The sequence below is a fragment of the Aethalodelphis obliquidens genome, unplaced genomic scaffold, assembly GCF_003676395.1.
Source record: "Aethalodelphis obliquidens isolate GAN/ISIS:26980383/991018 unplaced genomic scaffold, ASM367639v1 scaffold20, whole genome shotgun sequence".
Classification (NCBI taxonomy): domain Eukaryota; kingdom Metazoa; phylum Chordata; class Mammalia; order Artiodactyla; family Delphinidae; genus Aethalodelphis; species Aethalodelphis obliquidens.
Genome location: NW_020837964.1, coordinates 28,061,039 through 28,087,853, shown reverse-complemented (window position 1 = coordinate 28,087,853; position 26,815 = coordinate 28,061,039). Strand labels below are relative to the sequence as shown.

General features: G+C 43.3%; 1 protein-coding gene across 1 annotated transcript; it reads left to right on the top strand.

The window, feature by feature from the left end:
- On the top strand, nucleotides 1-25,932 carry CES5A (carboxylesterase 5A). Its single transcript, XM_027119863.1, is given in 11 exon segments — nucleotides 1-134; nucleotides 3,559-3,712; nucleotides 4,169-4,273; nucleotides 5,921-6,025; nucleotides 7,368-7,508; nucleotides 10,238-10,306; nucleotides 13,260-13,407; nucleotides 23,278-23,438; nucleotides 25,381-25,427; nucleotides 25,492-25,664; nucleotides 25,667-25,932. Coding segments are annotated over 11 exon segments (1,296 nt in total). The 5' UTR covers nucleotides 1-3; the 3' UTR covers nucleotides 25,729-25,932.
- The last annotated feature ends 883 nt before the right edge of the window (nucleotides 25,933-26,815 follow it).

Sequence of the window (26,815 nt, the reverse complement as noted above, 5' to 3'; positions counted from 1 at the left end):
GTCATGGTGTGGCTCCCTGGGGGTGCCTTCGAGACTGGCTCAGCATCCATCTTCGATGGGTCTGCCCTGGCTTCCTACGAGGACGTGCTTGTTGTGGCTATCCAGTACCAGCTAGGAATATTCGGCTTCTTCAAGTGAGTCTCCCCAAGTGATTGACACCCCTGATCCCCAAGGGGCAGCTGGATAGCAGCCACAGGGGGTTCAGTGCCCAGCAACCTAAGGAGAAATGAGCCTTTAATGACATTGAACAAATTTGGCCCAAATTAGTTAGGTAATTTTAGCGGCTATAACATGTAAACCCCCAAGTCTTAGTGGCTTAAAACAATAAAAATCTCCTTCTTACTCAACTAAAATCCAATCAAATGTTTCTGACTGACAGATGTTCTTCTGTGTGGTCAATCAGGGACCCAGGCTCCTTCCATCTTGTGGCTCTGCCCTCCTCAAGGGCCCCAGATCCTCTTGGATCTGCTGTACTTGGACAGCAGATGGAGAAAGAGCATGAAGAGGATGGTCTTTCTGGGCCAGCCTGGAGGTGGCGATTATCACTGTGTTCACATACAACTGGTAGAACTCAGTCATAATAGCCACACCCAACTGCAAGGGGGATGTGTGCCCTAGAAGGTGAGGAAACAGGGTGTGTGAGCAGTTCATAGTCTCTGCCATAGGGCCCATATCAAGGCTCCTCAGGTGCTCACCTGAGAGTAATCACTCCGTTGCATGGCTTCCCTTCCCCCAGTAACATCAAACATGTTTTAGGTGCTCACTATGAGCCAGGCATGGTGTTGTGCACTTGCTATGCATCCATTATAGCTCACCCTCAGAATAATTCTAGGAGAAACATACTGTTGTTATTCCCATTTTACAGTTGAAAAATAGAGACACAGAGAGGTGAAGCAACTTCCCAGAGATCACAGAATAGAGCTGGGGCTCTTGGCCACTTTCATTATCCCGCTTAGAAAATGGCAGAACCTAAGCCCTGGCCAGGATGCAGTGTGAGCCAAAGGAGTAGTGAGAGGCCACGGTCAGAAACTACGGGGAAGGTGGCAAGGAGTCCAGCGTGAATCCTACCCTCGAGAGGCTCTCAGTGTCATGGGGAAGATAACACAGGGACACAAATACCCTACCAGGCAGGGCATGAGTAGTGCTCTGAGGGTGAGAGGCAACGGAGCTGTACAAACAGAGGGAGCTGCCAGAAACCAGCGAGGCTTCCTGAGAGAGGTGGAATTTGAATTGCACCTTAAAGATGAGGTTGGGTTTGGGGAGGAGGGGTTGGGAGAAGCACACTTGGCAATAGGAGCTGTCTGAGCAAAGGCTGGGAAGTTGGAAAGAAATGTAGCAGCACCTGGGCCTGGAGCAATATTTGCAAACTGGGCTTTGAGCACATAGCACGGGGAGGTGGCTATGGGGCTGCGGTGGAGGCAAGAAGGCCTGAGAGGGGTGCCCTGATTACACTTTTAGCAGGTCTGTACATTGGAATTCTGCCAAGATTCCTTCGACAGAAAGTTTTCCAAAAATTGCTTATAACATCTGGGTTCTAGTAGACAGGTAGGTGAGGATATAACCAGAGATGGATGTGAAAAGGTAGGGACAGGCCTGGTTGGAAAAGACCTTGAATATTAGGCTGTGCACGGCGACTGGTTTTTATTGGAAAAAGGAGGGACAAGAGACTTCCCTGGTGGCACAGTGGTTAAGAATCCGCCTGCCAGTGCAGGGGAGATGGGTTCGAGCCCTGGTCCGGGAAGATCCCACATGCCGCGGAGCAACTAAGCCCGTGTGCCACAACTGCTGAACCCACGTGCCACAACTACTGAAGCCTACATGCCTAGAGCCCATGCGCTGCAACAAGAGAAGCCACCACAATGAGAAGCCCGCACACCACAGCAAAGAGTAGCCCCCGCTTGCTGCAACTAGAGAAAGCCCACGTGCAGCAATGAAGACCCAATGCAGCCAAAAATAAATAAATTAATTAATTAAAAAAACCTTTTTTTAAAGAACGAGGGACCCAGGAGTGCCCTGCAGAGCAGTATAATAGGAAGGTCACTCCAGAGCAGAGCGCAGGCTGGGCTAGGGGCGCCTGGCCTTCAGATGGGGAGTCCGGTAGGGAGGCTGCTGTACAGCATAGGTGCGGCTCATGGGGTGAAGCAGGCCGGAGGATTGCTAACATGTACATGGCACTTGCTGTGTGCCTGCACCGTCAGTCTTCACAACCATGTGAAGCAGGCACCGTTATTAGCCCCATTCAGACATGAGAACATTGAGGCAAAGCAAGTTAAGTGACTTGCTCAAGGTCACCCAGATCATAAGTGACCAGATTATGAATCAGGATAAACAGAAATGGAGGAATGGGGACCAATGTGGGGCCTATGATGGAATGGAGGTAAAATTGGCAGGGCATACATGGCTCCTGACCAGATGTGGAGCAGATGCGGAGGCTGTGGGAGATAGAAGGCGGAGTTAGGGCCAGCCCAGGGGTCATGGACAGAGGAAGAGAACCAAGGGGAGGAGCGGTATGGGGGACTGGAGGACAGAGGAGGAGTAGACTATGATCCCGGGGTTACTCTCATACATGGTGGGTACCACACGAATGTTTTGGTCTAGGCGTTTCTTTGATTCTGTGTTTTTCCCCTTGTTTCCCCATTAATTGTCCACTCATCCTGGGAAACAGGCTATTCTGCAGGGACAGCAGCATGGAACATGGTTAGGAGCATGGTCCAAATCTGCAACTTTCTAGCTCCTGGGCAAGGGATTTAACCTCTCTGTGCCTCATTTCCTGTCTGTGAGAAGGAAACGATGAATCCATCAATATCCTTAGAACATGCTTGCAGATATCACTGATGGGTGTGGGAGTGATGTGAGCTGTGGCTGCAGAGAAATGCAGCCAGTGCCCAAACCACTTCCCAGCAGAGGGTGGTGGGGCATGGGGTGCCAGAATAAACTTCCCAGTCCCTCAGTATCCCACCCTGAACCCCCGCTGGTGTCTCCCACTGGCCGCAGTTCATAAAGGTCAGTCTTTTGAGAACAGCGTGGAGAAGGGTGAAGAGAGGACCCAGAGGGATAAAGGAGAAAGACCAGCACCACCTACCTCACAGTGTGGGAGGATTATAGGAGCATCAGCTGTAAAGCCCTTGGGACAGCATTGTGCACGATGCTGCAGCAGCTGCTATTATTATCATTATTATTCATTTAGTCATTCATTGGAACCCCTGTGCCCAGGGAGGTCTTGCTTCCTGGTGCAGACCAACTCTCAGGAGCAGGACTTTTCTGGAATCTATGGATTCAGGGGAGCCTATGACTACCCTGAATTGCACATATAAGATCGTCTGTGCATTTTTCTGGGGTGTGGAGCTATCATCAGATTCTCAAAGAAACCCAAATCCCAGCAGAGGGTGAGAATTAAGCCTGGTTTTCCCAGCTGCCCCAGGCCTCTGACTCTCAGCTCCTTTCCAGCTGAGGTGGCGATGCCCTGACACCAGCCCACGGCCTCTGCAACCCACTCCCTGGGCTGTGAGAAGCAGACAGCAGCCAACTGAGCATTCTCACCCTGCCTCTTGTCCACAGCACAGGGGACAAGCACGCACCAGGGAACTGGGCCTTCATGGACCAGGTGGCTGCCCTGACCTGGGTCCAGGAGAACATCGGGTTCTTTGGTGGGGACCCACACTGCGTGACCATGTTCAGCGAGTCAGCAGGAGCTATAAGTGTTTCCAGCCTTGTGAGTTCTTCTCTTTGGGACTTGAAGGAACCTCGGTGTCACCTCATTTTTGAGGTGACAAAAATGAGGACAATGAGTCATTCACATCTAATGGCTGCTTTCATGTTGAACAAACACTTATAAACACATTGCCTCCCTCGAGCCTCACAAATACATCGTGAGTTGGGGGCTCAGTCTCATTTCAAGGACGGGGGGTGAAGGAGCTAGCACTCCCATGGCAGAATGCTTGACCTCCAAGTTCATGAGGAACCTGGGACTCGGAGAGGTTAGAAAACTTGCCCAAACCTTCGCAGCTAGTCCTTGAAACCCCCAAACCAGGACTTTTTTCCCTCTAAGTTTAGAGCTCTTAAGAAGGCTTCCTGGGAAGTTTTCTTTAAAGAAGGGCTGGGTTTTGTGTGTGATAGGTGGGGAGCCTCCTGGATAACTTTTCCTGGGTCTCCTGTGTTCTCTCTCCAGATTCTGTCCCCCATGGCCAAAGGCTTATTCCACAGAGCCATCATAGAGAGTGGGGTGGCCATCATCCCTTACCTGAAGGCCCCTGATTACAAGAGGAATGATGATGTAGGTATATTGTTAACTCTTCTCCAGCTTCCTCTCCTTGGTCAGGAGAGAAATGTGCTCAGGTGTCCATAGACCATGTGCTTGGCTATCCTTACTGACCATGACCAAAGGATCTGATGTTGGCCCAAGGTGACCCTTGTTGCTCCATGGAAGGGCTGGTTCAATAGGAGATGGGTCCAGGTACGCAATTCACTACTGCTGGTGTGCCTGAGTGTGTATGTGTGTGTGCATGTGTGTGTGTATAAGCATATGTGTAATAGTTCTTACATCTTATCCATTACTCTTTGCTTGTGATATATAATTCAGTCCTCTGTATTATGTACGGCTTTTCTCCTGTACTAAATCTACTCCACCTAGAGTACTATGTTAAGAAAGATTCTGAGGTTGTTTCCAGCTCAGTGTGAAATAATGCTGTGACTGATAAATGCTGTCTGGCATGAGATTGTGAGGGGGAAGTGAGGCATATGCCCTAGATATTTGTCATCTATCATCTTGTCTTAGTGCTGTACCAGATAAGAGGACCTAGAGACCAAGGTCTCTATATCTTTCATGTCCCAGCATAATGTCTGGTGTATATTAGGTGATTATAAATGTTTGCTGAATGAATGAGTTCACGAATGAGCTGATTCATTCAATGAATATTAATTAAGCCCTGGACTGTGGAGCCATCTCCTGGGTATTATTCACTTTAGTGGTGCATTTTCTTAAACACCTTGTAGAAAATAACAACTTACACCAAGAGTGGGAACATGGAGTTATAATATGGTAAAAAAAAAAATACCCTCAATACACAGGGAATATTGATTTTGGTAACATGATATATCAAGCTTTTTTTAGTTTGTGCATTCGCCACACACATATTGAGTGTTCATTGTTTTCCCTGCTCTATTTTAAGACCCATGGGTTTATAAGTGGAGAAGACATATACTAACTTGAGAAGACTATAATCTTTTTATGGCAAGGATTTTTAACCTGGAATCCATGGAGAGTTGGAGAGGTGGTCCTAGAACTCCTACAGTTGTATGGAGACTCTATGTTTGTGCATTTTCCAGAGAGAAGGTCTGTAGCTTCCATTGGATTCTCAGAGCATCCATGACTCCCAGAAGAGTGAGGACCACCACTCTCAAGGGACAAGTTCTACACATGTGGGAAGTCCAATGACAGGGCAAGAAGGAGTTTAGCGAAGAGCTGGGTAGAGGAGGTGAGGACACTTGGAGTAACAGGAAATTAGAAGAGGAAGGGGCTCATGGGGGCTGCAATCATCTAAAAGAATATCCTGGAAAAGATGGGACTTGGGCCTCAAAGAATGAATGGAATTGGTGTAGAGACAGAAAAAGGATGCTCAGGGCATGTTCAGATGTTCCAGGCTGGGGTGGGGCTGGAGCAGAGCTGATAAGCTGAGATGGATCCAGCTCTGGTGGTTGCTAAAGATGACAAGGAGGGTCAGGCAAGAGCATAAGGATGATGCAGTGCCAACCTGTCCTCAGTGTGTGCATTCCATTATGGGCACATGGGGGTGGGGAGAGGCAGCAGGCTGGACTTCATATAGAAAGCACAGCCTGGGGCTGGATTGAGGACATTTTCCAACTTTCATTTTCCTGGAGGCTTTCAGTCCTGTGCGCTGACCTGTTCCTTCTCTGGAAATAGTTGCAGATGGCTGCAGATATTTGTGCTTGCAATGTGTCAGACTCCGTGGCCCTGCTACAGTGCCTGTGGGCAAAATCCTCCAAGGAGTTGCTGAGCATCAAGCAGGTGAAGAGGGAGGGGAGAGTTTGGGGACAGTGTTACCCTTTGAATGGAGTGGTAGACAAATCCTACCACTCTCTTATTTAGTTTGATTTGGGACTTGGACAGATGGGGTTTGGGGATTCATAATAACGGCTGTAAAAAAGCAATGTGGCGTATAGAACCCTTATAGGTAATTTAAGGACATTGACAAGCCAGGGTGCTGCTTAGCTTGGATAAGACCCAACAAAATACAAAGGTTGTGTCTATATCATTGAAGGCATCTCACTGGGAAGAGAGACCACATTTGCTCCACAGGCCACTAGAAACTAAAGTCCAGATCAAGAGCTGGAAGCTGGGAAGCCATTTTGGCTTGAGATGACCAAGAACTTTCTAAAAACTCAGCTGTCTGAAAAAGGACCAGCTCCTTTAGAAGGCAGTGAGATACCCACCTCTGTAGGTATCCAAGAGGGTCTACATGACTGCTGACAAATTTCAATCACAGAATGATTCATTGGACTGGATGATCTTTTATGTCTAATCTTCCAATCTTGAGACCCTCTGGTAGTCCTTGAGAGAATGAGGTCCTTACCTGTTCGATTCTAACATTTGTTAGATAGTTATTTGGCATGGATTGAGAATCTGCTGTGAGTTTTACTAGGGTCCAGGAAATGGGTAATAAGTTCTTGACCCAGTGTAGTGTGAAAGCTCTCTTGTGTGCTCCCTTCTACCCCCAGTCCCAGAACAGAGACCTAAAAAGAAATCATGAATAGAGCCAGGTGTTGCTTCCTAAGACCCAAGAAATATCCATCCAGACCCAAGGCCCAGGGCTGAGGAAGACGCCTCAGGAAGATGCTCACACCAACCCACACTACCCTGGCCATCCCCTCCCCTCACCACTCTGCCCATTGCATTTGGCCGGTGGTTCCACACTTGAGCATGCATCAGACTCTCCTGGAGGGCTGTTTGCTGGGCTGCACCCCCCAGAGTTTTGTATTCAGCAGGTCTGGGATGGGACATGAGAATTTGCATTTCTAACAAGTTCCCAGGCGATGCTGATGCTGCTGATCCAGGAGCCACGCTCTGAGAACCGTTGTGCAGGGGTGTTATATTTCTTAGGTTATTACTGTTATTATCCCTATTTAGCAGATGAGGAAATTAAGGCCCAGAAAAGGTGAGCCCCTTTGCCTAAATGAATGGCAGAGCTGGCCAGGCAGCACTGAGGCGTTGGGATGGGCCAAGAGTGGCTTATTTTTCCCTTCTTAATGCCCTTTGCTATAGTGGGTTGGCCCAGCTAGGCTAGGGTTTGGGGACAGCAGATTTCGTGAAGAGAAACAGCTGCCGATTTTTCTCTTCTTCCTTATTTCAGAAAACCAAGTCTTTCACTCGAGTGGTTGATGGCTTTTTCTTTCCTAATGACCCGTTAGACCTATTGGCTCAAAAATCATTTAAGCCAGTTCCTTCTATCATCGGAGTCAATAACCCCGAGTGTGGCTTCCTGCTGCCCATGGTAAGAATTCCTGCTGTGCCTCCTTCTGCTCCCTCAGCAGTGAGGCAGCTGTTTGCTTCACACTGGGTACTCCCAGAGATTTCACCCAGTTATGAGGGCTGGAGCCCATCACCCAAGTACGCAGCTTGGGCGTACTTCTCATCTTTCCTCTCTCTGAAGGAAGAGAACTGTGGATTGGGGGCAGCCGTAGCAAGTGTCCACCCTGCTCCTCGTATAGGTTTAAAGAAACAACTCTACAAAAAAATAAGAGAGGATTGGACCCATTTGAACTTTGTTCAAAACATTACAAATGATTGTTTCAAATAAGCACTGCTACTACCTCAAAGGTGAAACTCATACAGGTTTAGAAAACTTCAGTCCTTTACACTCTCATGTCCAGCCTTGGTTCTGGTATTTGATTTCCAAGAACGCTCTCTAAGGCAGTGCAAGTTGCAAAATTATTGAATTGTTTCATTCATTCAACAAGTATGAACCAAGCATTTACTGTGTGCCCTGCACTCATAAAAAACCAGCATTCGGCAGTGAGCAAGTCACATGGTTCCTGCTTTTTTCCAGCTTACATTCTCAAGGGGAGAGACGGGTGACATGTAAGATTGAAAGGATGGTTTCAGAGAGTCTAAGTGCTAGGAAGGACATAGACTGGGAAGAGGAGGCTTCTTTAGGGAGGGAAGCAGGGGTCAGGAAAGGCTTCTCTGAGGAGGGATCATTTGAGCTGAGGCCTGAATGCTGAGTAGGAGCCATGATTTCTTGACCCTGTAGTTTGAGAAGACCCTCCCCATTCGAAATAAGCTTTTCGTCTGTCCTCAGAAGAGCAGAGTGCTCAATTCTTAATATATCAAAGCTCGTTTCTGCAGACCAACCTCTACCTTGCAAGCTGGGGGAAGTGCGGTTATGAAATACAGAAGTTTGTCGAGTTACAAGGCTAGTTGGTGACACGTTAGAATCAGAATCAGAACCCTGAGTTCACTGAGCTGTTAAAGGCATGTTCTGGTAATTATTAATTTGACACATAGAGCAATGTTTTGGGGTAAATAAGGTTGGGGATTTTTTCCCTCGTTGTAAATGAGGCAACTGAGTCACAGGCTGTGGCTTAAGTTGGGTCTTTTAATGCTTTCTGGATCTGTGCTAGAAAAAGGAAGGCAGCTACTACTGATAATAGCCATGCCACCATAACCACTGTGACTGAGTGCCTTCCATAAGCCAAGTGCATGTTGTCTGTGCAACTTGCAAACAGGCATTATTATCCCCATTTTGCAGCTAAAGAAACTGAGACTAATGTGACTCTTAGCTAGAGAGGAGACAGCAGTGTATAGATTTTGTGTATTTAGGCTCTGCCTGTAAATGCTGAGTTCTCTGTTTATCTGCTGTGTGACCTTTAGGGAGCTCCCTAACCTCTCTGAACCTCTGTTCCCTCATCTATGAAATAGGGCTAATGTTATTACCCACCTCACAGGTACACATCAGGTAGCCTGGCATATAGTCTAAGTGCTCAGTAAATGTTAGATATTGGAATTATTCAAGTGGGAGACCAGAACTTGGTGCCCAGGTCTGCATGCACAAGAGGCTGCATGGGTACTGTCATTCTGTGTGACCATTGCTGGTTGTTTGAGACCATAGGAAATCTCCAAAAACCAATCCTAGCTCCTGAACGTACATAGAGGGTTCTTGTAGTTAAAATGTACTTGTGGATTATTTCAATGACTCTGGGAGAAGACAGATATGTTTAAATATCTGTCATGACTCGTTACCCCAAGATTTTCAGCAGAAAATATACCAGAGAAATTCATTTGACAAGTGAATACTACTTCTGCCCCCTCATGTTTTTAAGCTGTGATATTGGCTAGGGAAGGGTCATTTTAAAAACAATTGCTCGTAGCTCTTACTCTGTACCAAGCAGCCCCTGTGGTTTTAACCATCCTCTCTGCAGCCTCACTAAGCTGCCTGCCCCTGACAACTGCTGGCTTCTGAGACTCTAATGACAGAGGTCTTTAGAAAGAGAGCAATAAATAAACCACTAGTTTTGAGATTTTCAACCTCTCTTTTAACTTGCTGTTGAAGCCAAGTGGTGGCCTGTATTAGTTTCCTAGGGCTGCCATAACAAAATAACACAGACTAGTGGCTTAAACGACAGAAATTTATTTTCTCAATGTTCTAGAGGCTAGAAGTCCAAGATCAAGGTGCTAGCAGGTTTGGTTTCCTCTGAGGCCGCCCTCCTTGGCTTGCGGGTGGCCGCCTTCTTGCTGTGTCCTCACAAGGTCTTTCCTATGCATGCGCACCCCTGGAGTCTCTGCACGTCCAAATTTCCTCTTCTTATAAGGACATCAATCGGACTGGATTAGGGCCTACCCTACCGTCCTCATTTTAGCTTAAAGACCTCTTTAAAGACCCTCTCTCCATATACAGTCACATTCTGGGTGTTCAACATAGGAATTTGGTAGGGGACGCACTCAGTCCATAACATGGCCTTCCACAGGGCAGCCACTCAGCTCCCACAAGACTGCAGGTATGACAGGGAATGGCTGCCTCTTATCAAATGTGAGGAGAAGGAACTTCGTTGCTCAACCAACCCACTGAGGCAGCTCCTTACACATGGACCCCTGGGGGCTGAAAGGGTTCCTGCTCTTGCCAGCCTCCCCTCTGAAAGGCGGGTGTCTGGGCCCTCAGGGAGACCAGTTTCCCTTCTGATGACCTGCTGTGCTCACAGAGGGGCCACCTGCTTCTTTCCACAGAAGGAGTTTCCTGAGATCCTCGGGGGCTCCAACAAGTCCCTCGCCCTGCAGTTGATACACTCAATCCTGGTAAGTGAGCCTGACTCTCCAAGATCCATTCATTTCACAAACCTCCTTGGGTCACACACAGGGGTAGCTCTGGGGGTACGGATCTTCCTCATTCGTTCATTTAGTAGATCTTTACTAAGCAGAGTTCTGCAATCCCTTATCCACAATCTCAACATCCAAATTGCGCTGACAACCCAAAGGTTTCTTGTAACTCACATGGCAGCCAAAATTGACCTAGACCGATACGTAGCCATTGGTCTTTATTGTTGCTATATGTTCATTCACTTTATCCCACCATATGTTTCTCTGTGGGCATATTAATGTGGGGGCTGGGGTGCTGCCCCGTCCCCCCACCCCTGAACATATCACATAATATGCAGCATATGTACTGAATTATCTGTCTACGAACGGAAAAGCTCTGAATTCTGAAAACCACCTGGGACTAGGGACCCATATTCACTACATACCTGCATACCAGCCAGGCACTGTACTAGGTTCTAGCAATACCAAGGACCATTACTCACTCACTCCCTGCACTAGGGATATACAGACATATTTATCCTAGACACTAGGATATAGAGATGGATTTCTTTCCTTCCTTCCTTTCTTCTTTCCATAAACATTTATTCAGTGTGTATTTTGTGGCAGATTCATTTCATTCATTTTTTATTGAACAAATGTTTCTTATGCATCCACATGCCCCAGAACTTCCCGAGGCACTGGGTGCAGTGATAAGCAGGCACTCCCCCTGCACTTGAGGGACTTAGAGACTGTTATGGTGGATGGACATGACCGGGCACTTTGGTACGGTGCTGTACACACCAGAGCAGAGATGTGTTCGAGGCCCTGTGGTGTCCGCAGGAGGGAGCAGGTGGCTTCCTCGGGGAGGAAGACTTTGGAGGATGAATTAAGTTTGTCTGGTTAATGGAGGAGCAGGACTCAGGGGAGCCAGAGGAGCTGAGAGGACCAGTTAGGAGCAGAGAAGTGTAAGGAGATCAGTGGAAGAGGCTGGCTGCAGCAGGGGAGGATGCTGGCAGCTGTTTCATGCTATGGAAGGAATAGAAAGTTTATTCTGGGGGCTGGAAACAGAAAAAGAGAAGCATGCTTTGACTTCCACTTTAGAAATAGCCCTATGGCTGCAGAGTGGCCCAGACTGAAGGCAAGGGATCCATCAGGTACTAAGGCTTAGAGGGGATGTTTGGTGAGTCTTGGTTGTCTGGTGATGAGAGTTGAGATGAAGATTTCAGATATTTAAAATATGTTAGACAGAGGAATTTCTCAGGCTGGATTGGAGATGGCCTCATGGAGGAGGAGGCCATTGATCTGGGCCTTAGCGAAGGGGAACATTTGAGCAGGAGGGCATTTCAAGAGGAGAAGGTATCTTGAGCTAGGTCCCAGCAGGTGGGAAGTAGGGTGTGTGGGAAGCTGCAGGAGGACCAGAAAGGCATGCAGTCTCTCTTCCTCCCAGTAGCAAGGCAGGAAGTACTTTCCAAATGGTAAGTAGTTTTCTCATGCAGAAGCCATAGTTTTGCTCCAGAACCCTAGGGATCTGCACTGTGACTGCCCAGCTGGGGCTTGCCAGAGGCTCCACATGGCATATGTACCCCCCTTGGATACCTCAAGCACCAAGGTGTCTGCTGGTCCTATGGGCCACGCAGGGGAACTTGCACCAGAACCTGGACCTGCTGCAGAGCCCTCACTTGCTCTGGGCCTGATTAAAAGCAGTCGGCCTTCAGAGGACCCAGTGAATGTGTCCCAGCAGCATTCCCTGGCGTGGTATACGCTGCCTCCAAATCCCAAAGAAACCTACGAAGGGCTGTGCCTCTGTCTTAGTGTTAGGGGGTTGAGGTGCAGTAACTTTTCCCCGTGTTCCCCAGAGCACCAGACTCCCAAGAACATCACCAATGTGGCAGACCTTGAACCTTTATGATGTTTCCCTTCCATCCTCTGGCATTTGTGCTGGGGCCACATTGAAGGACTGAAGACTGGGAGGCAGCCTGGTGTCAGGTCAAAAAAGCATGGGATGGGGCTTCCCTGGTAGCGCAGTGGTTGAGAGTCCACCTGCCGATGCAGGGGACGTGGGTTCGTGCCCCGGTCCGGGAAGATCCCACATGCCGCAGAGCGGCTGGGCCCGTGAGCCATGGCCGCTGAGCCTGCGCGTCTGGAGCCTGTGCTCCGCAACGGGAGAGGCCACAATGGTGAGAAGCCCACGTACCGCAAAAAAAAAAAAAAGCATGGGATGCTCCGTTAAAGGACTTGGCAATGGGTTTCAGAACAGAACTGAAGGCCTGCTCTGTGCCAGGCAGCATGCTTTTCTTTTTGTATCTTGTGTGATCCTCTGAACAACAATTGTTGTTGAACAACAACAACAATAAATAAACAACAATTTTGTTTTTCATAGAAGAGGTAACTCCAAGAGACCAACTCGCTTAGATCAAAGAGTAAAGGTCTGGAGACAGTACTGGTACCAGGAGCAGGGCCAGCCTCAGGAGTGTGCAACCTGTGTAGTTCAAAGGGCCTCATGCTTAGAAGAGTCCTTTACTTGGTTGAATGTTCTGTTGTCACTACCTTGAAATTCTTAGAGTTTTTGAACAAGGACCTCACATTTTTCACTTTGCACTGGGCCGCACAAACAACTTAGCCAGATCTGCCTAGGGGTGGCTGTTTCTGAAATATTTCAGAGAGGCGTGCATACTGTGATTAGAGAATGAGATTTGGATGCAGATAGACTTGTGAAGGAATCATGGTTCCACCACTTTGGACAAACCACTTAACCTCTCTAAACCTCAGTTCCCTCACCTGTCAAATGGGGCTGATTTTGATACTTGCATCATAGGGTCACTGCGTGGATTAAATGAGACAATGCATGTAAAGCACTTAGAATTTTGCCTGCAAAGGCAAATGTTTGACTGTTGTTGCTGTGTGTTGGCTATTGCTGTTGACCTAGATCTCTTGCAACCATGATGTTTTACAGCACATCCCTGTCCAGTATTTATACCTTGTGGCTAATGAATATTTCTACAACAAACACTCTCTGATTGATATACGAAATCGCTTCCTGGATTTGCTTGGAGATGTGTTCTTTGTGATCCCTGAGCTGGTCACAGCTCAATATCACAGAGGTGAGTCTCCTAGCACCGCTCCTCCTGCAAGGCTGGTGGCTGCAGGGATCCCTGTTGCCTGCTGACTGTCTACCTGCTCTGCCCTTCTGTTCCTTTGATGAGAGGGAGTTCCCAAGGCTGTCTGGGATATAGCCCTGCATGCTGACCTTTGCAGTTCCCCTGCCTTTCAGAGTTCAGGAATGTTGATCAGTCCTTGTTGTTTATGTTCCTTCCCCTTCTTCAGGACCATGTAGAAAAGTTCTACCCCTCCATATTTTCTGGGGCCTGGACCCCACTTTCCTTCCTCTTCGGAAGTGTCTTCCCAAATATCTTAACTCTAAGCAGTAGTGGAGCAATCAGAAAGAGAAGATTACTCGTGGGGAAGCAAACCTGCCCTTCTTTCTTTTTAAACAATTTTTATTTTTATTTATTTTTTAAATTGAAGTGTAGTTGATTTACAAAGTTGTGCAAATTTCTGCTGTACAGCAAAGTGATTCAGATATATATATGTGTATATATATATTCTTTTTAATATTCTCTTCCATTATGGTTTATCACAGGATATTGAATATACTTCCCTGTGCTATACAGTAGGACCTTGTTGTTTATCTGTTCTATATATAATAGTTTGCATCTGCTAACCCCAAACTCCCACTCCATCCCTCCCCACCCCCCTCCCACTTGGCAACCACATGTCTATTCTCTATGTCTGAGTCTGTTTGTTTCATAGATAAGTTCATTTGTTGTCATATTTTAGATACCACATATAAGTAGAATCTCATATGGTATTTGTCTTTCTCTTTCTGACTTTCTTCACTTAGTATGATAATATCTAGGTCCATTCATGTTGCTGAAAATGGCATTATTTCATTCTTTTTATGGCTGAGTAATATATATATATATATATATATATATATATATATACCCCCTACATCTTGTTTATCCATTCATCTGTCGATGGACATTTAGGTTGTTTCCATGTTTTGGCTATTGTGAATAGTGCTGCTATGAACATAGGGGTGCATGTATCTTTTTGAATTATAGGTTTGTCCAGATATAAGCCCAGGTGTGGGATTGCTGGATCATATGCCAACTTTATTTTTAGGTTTTGTTTTGTTTTGTTTTTTTGCGGTACACGTGCCTCTCACTGTTGTGGCCTCTCCCGTTGTGGAGCACAGGCTCCGGACACGCAGGCTCAGCGGCCATGGTTCATGGGCCCAGCCGCTTCGTGGCATGTGGGATCCTCCAGGACCGGGACACAAACCCGCGTCCCCTGCATCGGCAGGCGGACTCTCAACCACTGCGCCACCAGGGAAGACCTATTTTTAGTTTTTTGAGGAAATTCCATACTGTTTTCCATAGTGGCTGCACCAACTTATATTCTCACCAACAGTGTAGGAGGGTTCCCTTTTCTCCACACCCTTCCCAGCATTTGTTATTTGTAGACTTTTTAATGATGGCCATTCTGACCGGTGTGAAATGGTATCCCATTGTAGTTTTGATTTGCATTTCTTTAATAATTAGTGATGCTGAGCATCTTTTCATGTGCCTGTTGGCCATGAGTATGTCTTTTTGGAGAAATGTCTATTTAGGTCTTCTACCCATTTTTTGATTGGGTTGTTTGTTTTTTTTGTTGTTGTTGTTGAATTATATTAACTGTTTGTTTATTTTGGAAATTAAGCCCTTGTCAGTCGCATCATTTGCAAACATTTTATCCAAGTCCATAGGTAGTCTTCTTGTTTTGTTTATGGTTTCCTTTGCTGTACAAAAGCTTGTAAGTTTGATTAGGTCCCATTCGTTTATTTTTGCTTTTATTTCCATTCCCTTGGGAGACTGACCTAAGAAAACATTGTTTCAATTTATGTCAGAGAATGTTTTGCCTATGTTGTCTTCTAGAAGTTTTATGGTGTCATGTCTTATATTTAAATCTTTAAGCCATTTTGAGTTTATTTTTTTGTATGGTGTGAGGGTGTGTTCTAACTTCTTTGATTTACGTGTGGCTGTCCAGCTTTCTCAATGCCACTTGCTGAAGAGACTGTCTTTAAGATCTCAGAATGCAGGGATTGCAGAACGAATGGATTAAAAAAAAGTAATCCAACTATATGCTTTCTACAAGACACTCACTTTAGAATCAAAGATACAAATAGGTTGGAAGTGAAAGGATAGCAAAAGATACATTCCATGCAAACAGTAACCAAAAGAGAGTTGTAGTGGCAATACTTAAATCAGACAAAATAGACTTTAAGGCTAAATAGTTACAGAGAAATTGTTACAGACTAAAAGAGACAGAGAAGCACATTATATAAGGATAAAATAGTGAATCCATCAAGAAGATATAGCAATTAAAAACCCAGATGTACCTTACAACAGAGCCCCAAAATATATGAAGCAAAAAATGACAGAATCAAAGGGAGAAACAGACAGTTTTACATTAATGGTTGGAGACTTCAACCCCACTTTCAATACTAGAACAACTATACAAAAGATAGACAAGGAAATACAAAACTTGAACAATACTATAAACCAACTACATCAAACAGAAACATAAAGAACACTTCACCTAACAACAGCAGATTGCATATTCTTCTCAAGTACACATGGAACATCCTCAGCTATAGACCATATACTGGACCACAAAACAAGTCTCAGTAACTTTTAAAAAGATGTAAATCATACAGAGTGTCTTTTCCAACCACAGTGGAATGAAGTTAGAAATCAATAACGAAAGGAAATCTGGAGAATTCACAAATGTTTATAAATTAAATGGCACTTTTTTATAGTTTAGAAAATTGTGGCAAAATATGCATAACAAAAATTTTTACCATTTTAATAATTTTTAAGTGTACAGTTCAGTGGAATTAAAGTTCATTCACATTATTGTGCAACCATACAACTGTCCATCCATCTCCAGAACATTTTCATCATCCCAAATTGAAACTCTGTACCCATTAAAAAATAACTCCACACTCCTTCTGTCTCTATGAATTTGACTATTCTAGGCACTTCATATAAGTTGAATCATATAATATTTGTCCTTCTGTATCTGGCTTAATTCACTTGGCGTAATGCCTTTAAAGTTCATCCATGTTGTATCATGTATCAGAATTTCATTCTTTTCTAAGACTGAATAATATTCTATGGTATGTATATAACACATTTTGTTTATCCTTTCGGCCATCAATGGACATTTGGGCTGTTTCCACCTTTGGTTGTTGTGAATAATGCTTCCATGAACATTGGTATACAAATATCAGTTCAAGTTGTGGCTTTCACTTCTTGGAGTGCATACCCAGAGGTGTAATTGCTGGATCATATGGTTATTCTATGTTTAATTTTTTGAGGAACTGTTCTATTGTTTTCCACAGTGGCTGCACCATTTTACATTGTGCATTTATAATGCACAGGGTTCCAAGTTTTCCACATTTTTTTTTTCACATTTTTACCAACACTTGTTATTATCATTTTTAAGTAATAGCCATTGTAATAGGTGTGAAATGGTATCTTATTGTGGTTATGATTTGCATTTCCCTAAGAATTAGTGATGTTGATATCGAATATCTTTTCATGTGCTTATTACCCATTTGTATATATTCTTTGGAGAAATGTTTATTCAAGTTCTTTGCCTATTTTTGAATTTAGCTGGTTTTTGTGTTGTTGTTACTGAGTTTTAGGAGTTCTTTACATACTCTAGATATATTAATCTTTTATCAGATAAATGATTTGCAAACATTTTCTCCCATTCTGTGGATTGCCTTATTATTTTGTTGATAGTGTGCTTTGCTACAAAATAGTTTTTAACAATAAACTCTTAAATAATCAATAGGTCAAAGAAGAAATCACAGGGAAAATCAGAACATACTTTGAGATGAATGAAAACAAAACCACAAGATTCTGAAACTTATGGGGCATGGTGAAAGCAGTGCTTAGAGAGAAATTTATAGCTGTAAGTGCATACATTAAAAAGCAAAAAAGGGCTTCCCTGGTGGCACAGTAGTTGAGAATATGCCTGCTAATGCAGGGGACACGGGTTCGAGCCCTGGTCTGGGAGGATCCCACATGCCATGGAGCAACTGGGCCCATGAGCCACAACTACTGGGCCTGCGTGTCTGGAGCCTGTGCTCCCCAACAAGAGAAGCCACGATAGTGAGAGGCCCACGCACCACGATGAAGAGTGGCCCCCGCTTGCCACAACTAGAGATAGCCCTCGCACAGAAGCGAAGACCCAACACTGCAAAAATAAAAATAAATAAATAATAAACTCCTACCCCTAACATCTTAAAAAAAAAAAAAAAAGCAAAAACAATCTCAAATCAATAACCCAACCTTCCACCTTAAGTAACTAGAAAAATAAGAGCAAAGTAAATCCAACCAGAAGGAAGAATATAATAAAGATAAGAGCAGAGATAAATGAAATAGAGTATAAAATCAATAGAGAGAATGGATGAATATAAAATTTGGTTCTTTGAAAAACAACAGAGACTTCCCTGGTGGCGCAGTGGTTAAGAATCTGCCTGCCAATGCAGGGGACACAGGTTTGATCCCTGGTCCAGGAAGATCCCACGTGCTGTGGAGCAGCTAAGCCCATGTGCCACAACTACTGAAGCCTGCACACCTAGAGCCCATGCTCTGCAATGAGAAGCTACCACAATGAAAAGCCCACGCACCACAACGAAGAGTAGCCCTTGCTCGCTGCCACAACTAGAGAAAGCCTGCGCGCAGCAATAAATACCCAATGCAGCCAAAGATAAAAGTAAGTTAATTAATTTAAAAAATAAAAATAAAAGAGTGTTTATTGAAAAAAAAGAAAAACAACGAAATTGACAAACTTTTAATCAGACTGACCAAGAAAGAATACTCAAATTAGAAATGAAAGTGGGTGCATTACTACAGACGTTACAGAAATAAAAAGGATTATTATGAACAGGTGTATGGCAACAAATTAGGTAGATGAAATTGAGAAATTCCTAGAAACACAAAAACTACAAAAACCAATTCAAGAAGAAATAGAAAGTCTGAATATACCTATGACAAAAGAAATTATTGAATCAGTAAGCAAAACCCTACCAACAAAGGAAATCCCAGGACCAGTTGTCTTCACTGGTGAATTCTAGCAAACATTTAAAGAATTAAAACCAATCCTTCTCAACCCTTTCAAAAAAGTGAAAGAGGAGGGAATACTTTGTAACTCGTCCTGTGAGACCAGTAGTACCCTGATAGTAAAGCCAGACAAAGACATCACAAGAAAAGAAAACTATAGACCAAAATCCCATATGAGCCTAGTTGCAAAAATCCTCAACAAAATCCTAGCTACTGAATCTAGCATATTAAAAGGATTGTATACCATAATCAATTGGGATTTATCCCAGGAATATAAGCATGGTTCAATATATGACAATCAATCAATATAATATACCTGGCCTTCCCTGGTGGCGCAGTGGTTGGGAGTCCGCCTGCCGATGCAGGGGACACGGGTTCGTGCCCCGGTCCGGGAAGATCCCACATGCCGAGGAGCGGCTGGGCCCGTGAGCCATGGCCGCTGAGCCTGCGCGTCCGGAGCCTGTGCTCTGCAACGTGAGAGGCCACAACAGTGAGAGGCCCGTGTACTGCAAAAAATATATATATATATACCTTATTAATAGAATACAGGAAAAAACACACAATTATCTTATTAGATGCTGAAAAAGCATTTGACAAAATTCAACACACATTCATGATGAAGACACTCAACAAACTAAGAATACACAGGACCTTGTTCAAACTGATAAAGGACTTATGTGAAAAACCCACAGCTGATATCTTACTTAGTGGTGAAAGACTGAAATCTTTCCCTAAGATCAGGAACAAGATAAAGATGTTTCCTCCCACCATTTCTATTCAAGTTCTAGCGAGGACAAATTAAAAGGAATCTAAATTGGAAAGAAAGAAGCAAAACTGTCTCTATTCACAGATGGCATGATATTATGTGTAGAAAATTCTAAAGAATCCACAAAAAACCATGAGAGTTAATAAATTCAAAGTTTCAGGATACAAGATCAGCATACAAAAGTCAGTTTTATTTCTACACACTAGCAGTGAACAATCAAAAAATGAAATTAAGAGAACAACTTCATTTAGAATAGCATTAGCATCAAAAAGAATAAATTACTTAGAAATTAATATAACCAAGGAGGTACAAGATACGTGCACTGAAAACTATAAAACATTGCTGAAAGAAATGAAAGAATAAATGGTTTGGAAGATTTAGATTTAAGATGGCAATACTCCCAAATTTAATGCAATTCCCATCAAAATTCTGACTTCCTTTTTTGCAGAAATGGACAAGCTGATCCTAAAATTCATATGGAATTTCAGGGGACCCAGAATAGCCAAAACAATCTTGAAAAAGAACAAAGCTGGAAGACTCATATTTACTGATTTTAAAACTCACTTACTACAAGGCAATGGTAATCAAGGTGGTGTGCTACTGGCATAAGAATAGACAAACAGATCAATGTCCAGAAATAAACCTATATATATCTATGGTCAATTGATTTACACAAGGCTGCCAAGACTATTCAATGGGGAAAAAATAGTCTTTTCAACAAATTGTGCTGGGACAACTGAATAACACATGCAAAAGAAGGAAATTGAGCCCTACCCTCACACCATAATCAAAAATTAACTCAAAATGGTTATTTGTAGTGAGGTGGATGGACCTAGAGACTGTCATACAGAGTGAAGTTAAGTCAGAAAGAGAAAAACAAATACCGTATGCTAAAACATATATATGGAATCTAAAAAAAATGGTTCTGAAGAACCTAGGGGCAGGACAGGAATAAAGACACAGACATAGAGAATGGACTTGAGGACATGGGGAGGGGGAAGGGTAAGCTGGGACGAAGTGAGAGTATGGCATGGACTTGTATATATTACCAAATGTAAAATAGATAGCTAGTGGGAAGCAGCCGCATAGCACAGGGAGATCAGCTCGGTGCTTTGTGACCACCTAGAAGGGTGGGATAGGGAGGGTGGGAGGGAGACGCAAGAGGAAGGAGATATGGGAATATATGTGTATGTATAGCTGATTCACTTTGTTATAAAGCAGAAACTAACACACCATTGTAAAGCAATTATACTCCAATAAAGATGTTAAAAAAATAATTAACTCAAAATGGATCAGAGACCTAAATGTAAGAGGTGAAACTGTAAACCTCTTAGAAGAAAACAGGGTACATTTCTATGACCTCAGATTTGGCAATGGATTCTTAGATATAACACCAAAAATATAAACAAAAAAGAAAAAAATTGGACTTTATCAAAATTAAAAATTATTGTGCATTAAAGGACAATATAAAGAAAGTGAAAAGACAACCCACAGAATGGGAGAAAATATTTGCAAATCATATATCTGATAAGGGTCTATTATTCAGAATATATAAAGAACTCTTACAAGTAAACAAACAAACAAACAAAAGGCCCAAACAACTCAAATAAAAAGTGGGCAAAGGATTGAATGGACATTTTTCCAAAGAAGATATACAAATGGCTAATAAGCACATGAAAAGATGATCAACATCATTTGTTATTAAAGAAATGAACATCATAACTACGAGATACCACTTCACATCCACTAGAGTAGCTACAATAAGCAAACAAACAAAAATCAACAACAACAAATCCAGAAAATAACATGTTGTTGAGAATGTGGAGAAATTGGAACACTCACATACTGCTGATGGGAATGTAAAATGGTGCACCCGTTGTAGAAAACAGTTCGGCTGTTCCTCAAAAAGTTAAACGTAGAAGTATCAACAACCCAGCAAATACACTCCTAAGCAACTATACTCCAATAAAAATTTTTTTAAAATAGGTGGTCAAACAAAAATCTTACATGAGTGTTCATAGCAGCCTTATTGTAACCAAAAAGAAGTAACAACCCAAATGTCCATAATTGGTGAATAGATAAACAAAAGGTGGTATATATATATACAATGGATTATAATTTAGCCATGAAATATTGATACGTGCTACAATACGGATGAACCCTGGAAAAACTGCTAAGTGGAAGAAGCCCATAAAAGGCTATATGTTGTGTGATTCTATTTATGTGAAATGTCCAGAGTAGGCAAATCTATAGCACCATAAAATTCCCAAGGGTAAGGGGAGGGGTGAGTGAGGGAATGACTGCTTGAATGGGTCTGGGTTTCTGTCTGAGGTGATGAAAATGTTCTGGACCTAGATAGTGGTGATGGTTGCACAACATTCTGCACGTACTAAAAGCCACTGAATTATACACTTTGAAATTGTTAAAATGCTGACTTTTATGTTGGTGGATTTTTAAAAATTACTGTGAAGAAAATGCAAAAGCAAGCCACAAACTGGAAGAAAATATTCACAATACAAATCTGACAAAAAAATCATATCCAGAATAGAAGAACTCTTACAGTTCAGTAGTGAAAAGACAAATAATCCAATTACAAATGTGTAAAAGGCTTGAAAAGACACTTCACTAAAGAGGATGAATGAAAGCAAAATGCACATGAAAAGGTGCTCGACATTGTCATCAGGGAAATGCAAAATGAAACCAAAATGAGGCAACCATTTACACCTGCTAAAATGGCTAATATTAAAAACTCAAACCATATACCAAAAAGTATTGCCAAGGATGTGGAATGTTCAGAACTTCTGGTGGGAATGTGAAGTGGTTACAATCACCCTGGAAAACTGTAAGTTTCTTATAGACATACACCTATCCTGTTACTCAACCACAGAAAAGACTTGTATATGGATATCCACAGCAGCTTTAATCATAATAGCCCAAAATTGGAAAGAGCCCAAAATGTCTATCGTCAGATGAATGGATAAGTAATTTATGGTATATTCATGCAGTAGCTTACTACTTGGTGATTAGGAGTCAATTACTGATACAGGCAAAACATGGATGAACCTCAAAAGCATTATGCTGAGCAAAAGAAGCCGGATACAAAAGAGTACATTTTGTGTTATTCCATACAGAGTTCAAGAACAAGCAAAATTAATCAATTGTGATAGGAATAAAAACTTTGGTTTTCTCTTGGTAGAGTGACTAGAAGGAGATACAAGGGAACTTCTGGGGTGATGGAAATGCTCTGTATCCTGCTTGGGGTGGTGTTTACATGAACGTGCATGCATTTGTAAAAACTCATCAAAATGTACACTTAAAATCTGTGCTTTTTATGGTCCATACATGATACTTCTATTAAAAGAGAAAATGAGAGGAAAGGAAGCAGAGATAATAAGGCAACTTCACTGTAAGGCTTGCTAGAAGGAATTTAGAGAAATAAGCCAGTAACTGGAGGGGAAGTTGAGACCAAGAGTATGTATTGATATGTTTGTGTGTGCTTCTGTGTGTGTGTGCCCATATGTGTGTGCATATGTGTGTGCACACGTGTGTGTGCTTTAATGAGAGACTTTGTAAGCATGTTTGCTACTGATGGTGATGATCCAATAGAGAAAAACTGATGATGCAGAGAAAGAGGGGAAATTACAGAGCAAAGACCTTTAGAAGAGAGGTGAAGAAACATAGGATGCAGCAGAGCATCTTGGTAGCAGGAAATAATTTTGTTCTGTTTTCCCCAGACAGTTGAACCAGGGTCAACAAAGGAAGTCACAAGGAGGTAGATCTCGGATCAGTATAAAGGGTTTTTTTTTGAGATGTAGTACTGTTGCCCTCTCAGGCCACCCTGAGGGGTAGTGAGTTCTGTCTCCAGGGGCACGAGGGCCACTGTAGCAGGAAACACTAGCCTCACATTGTCTCTGGGCTGTTCCACCCACGAGTCTGTGGATCCCAGACTAGATGGACGGAAATGCAGGGCCAGCCCCTACTGCCCCCTGCATGCATGCCTGCCACAAACCCTTCCTACCTTTCTGCAGATGCTGGTGCACCTGTCTACTTCTATGAGTTTCAGCATCGGCCCCAGTGCTTAAAGGATAAGAAGCCACCTTTTGTCAAAGCTGATCACACTGATGAAATCCGCTTTGTCTTTGAACGTGCCTTCCTGAAGGGCGACATTGTCATGTCTGGTAAGAAACTGGCTTCAGGGGCTCCTGCTCTTGCAGGAGCACGAGCTTGGGACGAGTTGGGGAGAAGATGAGAATCTCCATTGTTAGCGCGAAGCCTCACCAACCGCAACACTATGCAGGGGCTGGGAGGACCGGCATGGTGGTTTACAGACACAACCTTTCACTGGAGAATGTCTCCACTTGTAGTTTTAGAAAAAGAGGCCATGAAAAAGAGGGGCCAACATTTGCTTGATGAGTGTTTTTCTCTGGACTAAAGCCTATAGGGGTGGGCACTTGGGGGCACTCATGCAATCTGATTTTTTTTGAAAAAAAAAAAAAACAACCCACTTACTTCCTTCTCTTTGACATCTGGTCTCACCCTCCCTGCCCTTCCCAGAGCTCCCGTGAGGCTACCACTCAGGGCTTTCAAAGGCAAGAACCACATTTTTCATAATTGCAGCTGAAAGTTGTCTGGATCCAGGTGATCTAATGTAAATGCTTGTGAACTGTTTCTGGTGAGGTTAGCTCATTTATTCCTGAATTTATGACCTGTTCAGTGCCTAAAATAATAAGCCAATCAGATGAGGTGATCAAAATTTAAAAAACCGTAAGAACTACACACAGGAGTTATGACTAAACTATTTAGTTAAAAAATTGCACAGTGTAGGCTCTTAACCAGTTCATGCTAGCCTCTCCGTGAAAAGGACAGAACCTCTCCTCTAGAGTGTGTCTGTGCAGTGCGGTTTGTTCATTGTTTTATTTATTCTTTCTTATCTTATAATGCCAATACTAACAGAACTACCTCCTAGGTTGTCATAAGGATTAAATGAAACAATTCTCATAAATCATATGGTGAGTGCTTAAGAAATATTACTATTATTATTACTCAGTAACCATCACTGAACCTGTACTATGTGATGGGCACATGGACTCTCAAAAACGGAAAAAATGAACAACATATGTATGTATCAAAGGGTTAAATTCCTTGGTATCTAAAGAACTCATAAAATCAATGAGAAAAACACAACCCAGTCAAAAACTGGGTAACAGATATAAATAGTTTATGGAAAGGGAAACATGTGGCTTTTAAACATAAAAATCCATTCAACCTCGCTCATAGCAAAGAGGATTAAAAACTAACCTTGACCAAGGACTCATTTTTCATAGATCAAGGTTGAGAAGAACATTTTACATAATGTATTTGAGCAGGTGGGGGAAAATTGATAACCTCATATGTCAATGGAAAACTCTATCAAAATTTAAAATGCGTGTAGTTTTTAGCCCAGCAATTCAACTTCTGGAATTTTTTATGCAATTAGACTTCCACATGTGCAAAAATATACACACACAAACACACACTAAAACGTTGCTTTTACGAGCAAAAGATTGAAAAAAATGTCAAGACCCATCAATACAGTACCGGATACATGAATTATATACTTACATATATATATTTATGTATTGTATATTTATAGAGCAACAAAGAACAGTAAATGGAAGGTTTATAGGCAGCAATATGGAACTAACTCCTGGATACAATTTTAGTGAAAGAGAAAGATGTATAATGTGTGTCCACTGTAGCATCAAGTGTGTTAAAAGTGTCTGCTTAAACCCTCATGCACGTCTAGACTCCTTCGGAAGTTCCCTCAAGAATGTGGTAACAATGGTTGCCTCTGAGGCTGGTAACTGGGTGACTAGAGGGAAGAGACGGAGAAACTTACTTTCATTAGATATACTTCCTGCATTTTGAACTTTGTGCTTTAAGCAGTGTTACATTTTCAAATAAAGAAGTACAATAATTGATTGATCGAGAGAGAGAGGTGTCTCTGTCCCCAAGGAACTTGCAGTCCCGTGGAAAGGGCAGGAAGAGTGTTGGATGGTCAGGGAAGATGTGTGTTCAGCCTCCACCATTTGGAACCATGATTCTTCAGACAAGTCAGTATCTGCAAATATGCAATGAGTGCAGTGAAACAGCTGAGCAGGAACATGATGCTATATTGGGCTAACTTTGCTCGGAATGGGTAAGTGAACCTCCCAGCTTCCTCCGTAACCAGGTGTTTGAGGCTGAAAATCTCTCACTTCCAGGAATCCTAATGGGGAAGGCCTGCCCCTGTGGCCGGCCTACGATCAGACTGAGGAATACTTACAGCTGGACTTGAACATGAGCATGGGACAGAGACTGAAAGAGCTGGAGCTGGAGTTTTGGACGGACACCCTCCCCCTGATGATGTCCTCTTCCAGAACGCTCCTTACTTCTCTTTCTTAACCTTCCTTTCTCTGCTCCTGCCTTTCATTTTCTCTTTTGCTCCTATCTTTGTGTGATTCTGGTTTTCCTTCTCCTTCTGCGGTTTCTCCCACAATCATTAGCTTCATCTGTGTTTAGCTACGTTACGGAGTCAACTGCTTTAGCTGATGTTTTGGGAACTTGGGGATGATTCTTAAAGAATTATTTTCAACGTCAAAAAATGCAATTTGGGGCTTCCCTGGTGGCGCAGTGGTTGAGAGTCCGCCTGCCGATGCAGTGTACATGGGTTCATGCCCCGGTCCGGGAAGATCCCACATGCCGCAGAGCGGCTGGGCCCGTGAGCCATGGCCGCTGAGCCTGCGCATCCGGAGCCTGTGCTCCGCAACGGGAGAGGCCACAACACTGAGAGGCCCGCGTACCGCAAAAAAAAAAAAAAAAAACAAAAAAAAACGCAATTTGCCTTGGAAATCTACCAGATTTCTTCAATAAATCTGCAGGAGGGCTGGCCTATTAGTTGGCATCATAATGATCTTGTTACTCATATAAAATAAAATAAGAATGCAAAATATGTACAGGGAGCAGAATTTAATTATGGGCTGAAAACTCTCCCCCTCTACCCCAGCATCCAAGATGAAGTGAACTTTCTAACATGTCTTGGTGTGTGTTACCTGAATTATGTGTCCTCCAACCCCCATCTAGGTGGGTTTTAGCCACGAACCAAGCATGGATGTCCTGAACATCACTGCCTTGAACTGGCTCTCTTCTCTGGCTCAGGAGTTAGGTTGGGGAGAGGGACACACCAGAGACCCTGCTCAGAAATGGAAAACAGACGTCCTCCAAGTTCTGGAATGCAGAAGTCAAACACCAGGCAGCAAGTTCAGTCAGAGATTTCCAAGAAGAAGGGATGTTTTACTGATGGGGTGGAGACTAATCCATCATTCAATAAATCTACATTGGGTGTACCAGCAATAGCCCTACTGGGGTTACAACAGTTAACAAAGACATACTCTCCATCAAATGGTGAGCAAACAGACTGTAAGCAAACATTCACACAAGTGACTATCTTAAGATACAAAGTTGAAGAATTCATTTAGTAAAGGAAGGTGTTTTAAGAAAGTGTAAGAGGGGAAGCTCATTGAGGTGAAAGTCTTAGGAAGCTCTCTC